This window comes from Alosa alosa, chromosome 13, assembly GCF_017589495.1.
Source record: "Alosa alosa isolate M-15738 ecotype Scorff River chromosome 13, AALO_Geno_1.1, whole genome shotgun sequence".
NCBI classification, from domain to species: domain Eukaryota; kingdom Metazoa; phylum Chordata; class Actinopteri; order Clupeiformes; family Clupeidae; genus Alosa; species Alosa alosa.
In genome coordinates, this window is record NC_063201.1 from 22,075,723 (window position 1) to 22,083,222 (window position 7,500).

A 7,500-nucleotide genomic window follows, 5' to 3' on the forward strand; every position below is an offset into this window, starting at 1 on the left:
GGTTCTTGGTTCATTAAAATAGAATAAAATAATTAAAACAATTGGGTCAGCCTGTCAGATCATTGGACAGTCAAACAGTGTCCTCGTGTTTGTCCTCTTACCAAACAACAACCTGTTTGTCTATTGGCTAAAATGCCTGGTTTCTCCTTTCCGTTTTAAAGCCTCAGTGCTGGTCTGCACATGTGGAGCTGGATTTGTCTGTTCCCATGCAGGAGGCCTCCCCTGTCTAGATACGCCCTCTCTTTGGCTTTGCCGTTTGGTTCTCTGTGAAATAAACTCGTAAAGTACCTTTCACTGTTTCCCATGGAACTGCCAAACCTCTGTGTGCATTTCGGTATTATTGATCCGCTTTGATTTCACCCATTTAACCATTCCCATGTCAGATGGTCCGATATGATGGAGTACGTCTTTACCTTCTGCCTTCTTCTGATGCCAGCAGCACGGTTTCCAGCTCATTCTGGTTGATTCGGTGGAAACAACTTCTTGATTTTAGTCTGTGAAAACCAGTTGGTCCTGAGGCCTATCCTGTCCTGTGTGTGTGTGCAGGGCTGCCAACTCTCACGCATTGGCCGTGAGACACATACATTTGGTTAGTTTCACACGCTCACACACCCCACCCCCGATTTCTCACGCTGAAGTGTCAATCCGGTCGGTCAAATGCCCAAAAGATGAGTTTATCTATAGATCTACCTGTTGTTATGCTTTCAGAGACGGTGAGGGCAGCCGTATGGTGAGGGGGTTCAAGAGCACCCCCTGTATGTGGAATGTTCTAAATTTTCTCTCATTTGCGATGCTACTTCACAAGCCATCCCAGGCGCATTTCCACACGCATTTTCCCGGTTTCAGGTATGCTTTGAGTATTTATTGAGTATTTTTCACGCTGAAGTGTCAACCTGGTAGGTCAAATACCTGGCAGATAAGGTTCAACTAAACTAAACCTATACAGATATCACACGAGCGGAATCTAAGCTTTCCAAATGATATTAGTGCCAAGTTTCTGTGATAAATGGTTTGCGAGAAAATTAACACTGAACTTACAGTACATGCAATTTAATCATATTTGCATTTTGCACACAGTGCACACCCATTACTCTCAGTTACTCTCAGTCACTAACCCTTTATACAAAACACATGGCAAACCCAATATCACAAGCAAACCGTACCGAATACGAGAATATAAAGCATGCCTCTGTGCAATAAGTGGTTCCTGTAGGCTAATCCGGTTTTGAAATTGCAACACATAGTCTCATTGGGCCAAAATTATAATGTATTCTAATGTAAACTATTTGTCAGTACATACATTTTTGTAAATTGCTCAGCCCTAGATTATCCCACTATCATGGTTCTTATATTGCCAGGTTCCAGCCAATCTCACTTACACAGATACATGTATATATTTCTATTGGCATGCTTCTTAGTGACATTAATGCAAAAATATGACGAAAATCAAATAATGAGACACAAATATTTTTTTCTTGATATAAAGCCTGACATAAGCCATATGCAAACATTCACATCATATGTTCCCAGATATGGGTACGTCCTGAAAAAGGAAGAACATGTAGGCTAAAGGCTAGATGGCCATTACAATGACCATTATCTTATCTTAAATGAACTAGGTGAATAACACAGGTGACCACTTCTGCGTAATTTCATGGAGTGCTGAAATGTACACACATTTTTGCTGTATGGTAATAATTACTGTACGGTAATAATGCTGAATGAGCCAAACAAAAATTTCCTATGTAGCCTATGCAGCAAAATTTTGGTTGGCCCCACCAAATCTCACTCCAAGGTTTTTTGAAAAGTTGGCAGCCCTGTGTGTGTGTATGTGTGTGTGTGTGTGTGTGTGTGTGCCAGTCCATTTGTCTGTCTGTTTGTCTCTCCTGATGCACGGCTCACTGCATGACTGTTTCACACCCATCCATCAAATGCTTTCCTGGAGTCCTATAGCCCCGCAGCCAACATCCATGAATCTCCCTGTCTTTGCCTATCTGGGATTTGCTTTCACACACACACACACACACACACACACACACACACACACACACACACACACACACACACACACACACACACACACACACACAGGCAAATAAAAGAAGTAATTAAATTTAAACATTTACTGTGGAATCCACCTACTTCATACAGTGAAGCTAGGGCCTAAAACACTACGACATACTGTATTTCCCCAAGCAGTCCATTTGTGACTCCATGGAAGAGATGGCATCACATAAGTACATGCTTGGGTCGGTCTTATCTGATTGTGGCCAGGGCAGAGAACTGACTTTAGGAAGCCAGTGCTGGCCTGTGGTTGTGGTTCTGTACAGGAAACCAGGGGCAAATGCACCATGGAGGAGTCAGACCACCGGCTCATGAAGTCCGTGCAACAGTTTGATTACAAAATCTGTGCCACACAGAAACACCGACGTCTCATACGTAAATTTACTCCAACGTGGCAGGTGCCTACCAGTGTACAAGACCGGCTCTGACCAGTTAATATGCATAAACACATTGTCATATGTGTATTAGACTCGTGCAGACAGACTGCAATGAGGATTATGGGATTGTATCACTAGGCTGAATGCATTCCACTTCCATTCAAAAGAAGTCAAAGGGTTCAGAATTTATGGGGAGATATTTTTAAGGCTCAAATTCCAAGGATGGTGATGGTTTGGTCGGCAGCCCTGAGGGTGTGTGTGTGTGTGTGTGTGTGTGTGTGTGTGTGTGTGTGCAATAAGGTAATGCAGGCATTAATGGCAGGCGCAGGCAGAAAGCGCAGGCGTGTGTGTGTGTGTGTGTGTCTCTGTCTGTCTGTGTGTGAACATAAGTCTGTGAGTTTGTGTGTATGTGTCCTTGTAATTGAGCGTGTGTTTGTAATTGAGTGAGTGTGTGTATTTTTGTGTGTGTGTGTGTGTGAGTGTGTGTGTGTGTATAAGAGAGAGACTACTCGTTGAGCCTTGAGCAAAAGTGCTAAGCCTTAAAGTGGCCCCAGCATCTTCCTCCACCACCCTCTTCTTCATCTTTATGTGTGACTGACTTCTACAGTTACCTCCCTGTTGCCAGAGTCAATCTTCTTCATCACACCACCACTGCATCCACAGCCAAATACATCATAACCAGCTCTTAACACACACACACACACACACACACACACACACACACACACGCACACGCACACGCACACGCACGCACGCACGCACGCACGCACGCACGCACGCACGCACGCACGCACGCACACATTCCAGAGTCAATCTTCTTCATCACACCACCACTGCATCCACAGCCAAATACATCATAACCAGCTCTTAACACACACACACACACACACTCACACACACACACACACACACACACACACACACGCACGCACACACACACACGCACGCACACATTCCATTTTCATCACTCCTTCTTCCCCCTCTTCCAAAACCTGGGAGCAATCCTTGCACATAGTCACACACGCACACACACACACACTCACACACACTCGCACACACACACACACACACACACACACACACACACACACACACACACACACACACACACACACACACACACGCTGACACACATACACGCTGACACACACACACTTGCACATTGTTTATCTACACTTCTCCTTCGATTTATTTCTGTCTGAAAAGCAGCCATGAGCACAGGGCTTTATCATGTCCCCTCAGAGTACCGGATCACCCCCTCCCACCTCTTTCTCTCGCTCTCTGTCTCTCTCTGTCTCTCTCTCCATCTCTCTTTTTTTCTTTCTTTCTTGGCTTGCTCTTTTTCCAGCCCAAGTGGGCAGGCAGGCAGGCAGACGGCTGAATTAGACCCGCTGCCTCATTAGCGCAGTCTGTCAATATTTAGAGCTCCGCGCTAGCAGGGGCGATTTACCCAGAGTGCTTTGCCCTGGCTCTGTCTGATCGGAGCCGTCACAGCGGGATCTGCCACCCGGCTACTGAGGCCTCGCCATCCCCACTTGTCATCCCTCATCCCTCTTCTTCTCCTCCTCCCTCATCTCTCCCCTTTCTCTCATCACTCTCTCACCCCCTCCTTTCTCTTTCAGCCTCACTCCCCCTCTTTTAGTGCCACTCTCCAAATATACCACAATTATCTCTCTTTTCAAAGATTTCTTCCCCTTTAATTACTCCAAGCCATGTTGTTGTTGTTCTTAGGGGAAAGGGGGGAGGGAGAGAGAGAACAAGAGAGAGAGAGAGAGTGAGTGTGAGAAAAAGAGAGAGTGGAAGAGACAGAGAAAAGGGGGATAGAGAAAGAAGAGGGAGCAGTACAGGGAGCAGAACTAGAGCAAGAGAAACCATTCTGGCATAGGGAGAGCAGTAGTATCAAGCAGGGGTGCGTTTCCCAAAAGCATATTTGCTAACCTGTTAGCAACTTAGTTGGTTGGCAATGGGAAACTGCATTGCAACCAACAAAGTTGCTAACTTAGTTAGCAACTATGCTTTTGGGAAACGCACCCCTGATGGGTAGATAGTGTGTGTAAAGGCCTGGCCCCTGACCCCAACCCTGTTGACCCCTGACCTTTCTGACCTTTCTCTAGGAGCTGGCACACTGCCAACATGGCGGCTCCTGACCCGTTTCTCTGGGACCCAGCCCACAGGCGCTGGTATTTCCAGACATCTCTCTCTCTCTCTCTCTCTCTCTCTCTCTCTCTCTCTCTCTCTCTCTCTTTATCGCTCTCTGTGCACGCTCTCTGAGGTTCTCACGGAGCCGCTGGCAGCAAGGGTCGCTCCGCTCCGGAGCCCCTAGACTGGACAAGCGGCTGCTGGAATGTGAAGTTCTTTGTGCCGCTCGCTGAGACGCCAGCACTCCTCGTGGCATGGCCGTGCCAGGGGGGTCATGGGAAATGCGCTTCGCCAAAAAAAGCCCCCAAAGCATCAAAGTGCCCTCTGAGTCGCTCAGGCCTAAGATGTCAGTGGAGTAATTACCCTGATATGACAACACTCCAGAATATGCCAGCCACTGGAACTGGACAACTATTTTTCTTGTCAAACTTTCCCTGAAAAGACTGCATATGTGAATGGGCATAATGTACAAATTCATGGCATAGTTCTGTTCTCCATGCAATCATGAGGCTGAATACAGAGGCTTTGCTACAGATCTTTTTGTGGTACACATCACTAATACATGACACTACTGTACCACTACAACGCGCAGGCCAGTCATGTTAATAGAGTAAGACCTTCATTTGACTATTTGTAGTAACAGCTTCAGAAGACCGACCTGCATGCATTCCATGCGATGGCAGTATTTGTTCTGCCACCAGTGTCTGCATAGATGTGCATTTCTTCAGACATTGAGAGCAGATGTTACAGTATATACTGTACTTACCTTATCAACTTATTTATAACCAGACAGATGGACTAGGCACTGACTACTGATGATAACTGAGGACTTACTTGTTCCAGGCTTGTCTGAGTTTCTTGGGACTGTAGACCGTGAAGCGATCTGTGAAGAGGAGGAAGAGTCAGTGGAGACAGGAGACACACACACACCAGCACACGCAGCAGCAAACAGTGCACGTAAAACACACATGGTTACACACACACACACACACACACACTGATGAGGACCATCTTCATTTCTTCTTCATTTCACTTCATTTCATGTGTTTGTTATGGAAACTGCACTTAAGCACACCATGTTTGAAAACAGTCTTTAATGATAATAGCATCCATGTGTGTGTGTGTTTCGGTCTGTGTGTGTTTCCCCCTCCCTCTCTAACACTAACACACACACACACACACACACACACACACACACACACACACACACACACACACACACACACACACACACACACACACACACACACACATCCTGCATCTTGGTGGTGAGCTGTGGCTGAGTTGTTCATTAGTGTGGCCACCTGCTGTGCTAATCAATACTACATCCCCTTGCCAATCCCTTCATCTGTGAACTCACTTACACACACACACACACACACACACACACACACACACACACACACACACACACCCTCTCATCAATGATCAATCAGGCACACACACACACACACACACACACACACACACACACACATAGACAGACACACACACACACAGACTCATATGCTATGTCTGTCTGTCTTTTGTTTGATTGGAAGGAATATTAGTAGTCTACAAGCATAGTCTATCAGCAACACACACACACACACACACACACACACACACACACACACACACACACACACACACACACACACAAAGCATCTAAAGGCTACGAGTCATAACAAGCTACTTAAACACATATTAGCTGTAGATACACAGTACTTGGCACTACTAATTTTGGGGTTTTGCTATTAGGACTGAAGATGAGCAGAGACCAAAAGCTGCATTTTAACTGCAGCCCATACTGCCCTCTACTGTTGAAGAGGGTACACTGCACCTTCAACCCAGTGGAAATGTGCACTGTGCTGCGCTGCTACCAGTATCACGAAAACACACCATCTCCCTAATGACTCCTCTCTCTCTCTCTCTCTCTCTCTCTCTCTCTCTCTCTCTGTCTCTCTCTCTCTGTGTGTGTGTGTATGTGTGTGTGTAGGAGAAGGCTTTTGAACACTCAGGCCTTCTAGAAGAATACAGAGCTCCAGAGTGAAGTTTACTTCAGAGACTGAGCAGAAGCTGAATATCACTTGGGACACACACACACACAGAGAGAGAGAGAGAGAGAAAGGGAGAGAGGGAGAGAAAGAGAGAGAGAGGACTGTTGGACTATGGTAAAGTGACCTTGGGTGAGTGTGTGTTGTGCAGTGTGTGTTTGAAGGGCGAAACTCCAAGGGCCTCCTTGGAGTATTCTTTCAGCCCTCAGCAAAGCATCTCTCAGAGCAGAGCAGTGTTTCAGAACAAATCAAGCTTAACGGCAGCATTTTCCTGTCCATTTGATTGCAAAACCATAGAGAGAGAATACAAGTTTGGCTTACAGCTCTGTAATTATGTACAGAGATAATTGCACGACTAACGACTGTGTGCTGCTGGTTTTTCTGTTGTTGTCATAGTGCAGAAAGATATCCGCTGCAGTCACATGGGCCTTTGAAATGATCTCGTCCAGCAGAAGGTTGTGGTCAAGTCCAAGGACTCCATGTGCCAGATGCTGCACTCATTACCCGTGCCAGTGTCCAGCTTCCAGCCACCCGGTGGTTGCTGGTATAGCCATGGGGTAGACAAGGTCACCCAAGGTCACTCCCACACACTGCTCATCATCTCGGCTTGGCCAGCAGGAGAGTGACACGCTCAGAGAGGAGCATCACTGGACAGAGCACTTGTGTTGGCTACTTCCCCAGCCTCTGCCCTGCGTCTTCTCCACTACCTCCAGTGCTGCCAGCCTCAGCCCTGTGTCTTATCTACTACCCCCCAGGGCTGCCAGAGATGGTTCTGGTGGATCTTTAGCACTAGGGAGCAATAGACCTTCTGCTTTCTAAAGCCCAATTCACACTCGCGACAAGGTGAAACCGTTGCAGAAAGGAGTTGCAGCGGTGTGAGTTAA

General features: G+C 46.6%; 1 protein-coding gene across 1 annotated transcript in view; it reads right to left on the bottom strand.

Annotated features, from left to right (window-relative positions):
- The window catches only part of cdk14 (cyclin-dependent kinase 14), a 163,208-nt gene that overhangs the window by 47,290 nt on the left and 108,418 nt on the right, over positions 1–7,500 (bottom strand). The window contains exon 11 of the mRNA XM_048261921.1: positions 5,415–5,473. Within this exon, the coding sequence (XP_048117878.1) occupies positions 5,415–5,473 (59 nt within the window). The remainder of the gene's footprint in view (positions 1–5,414; positions 5,474–7,500) is intronic.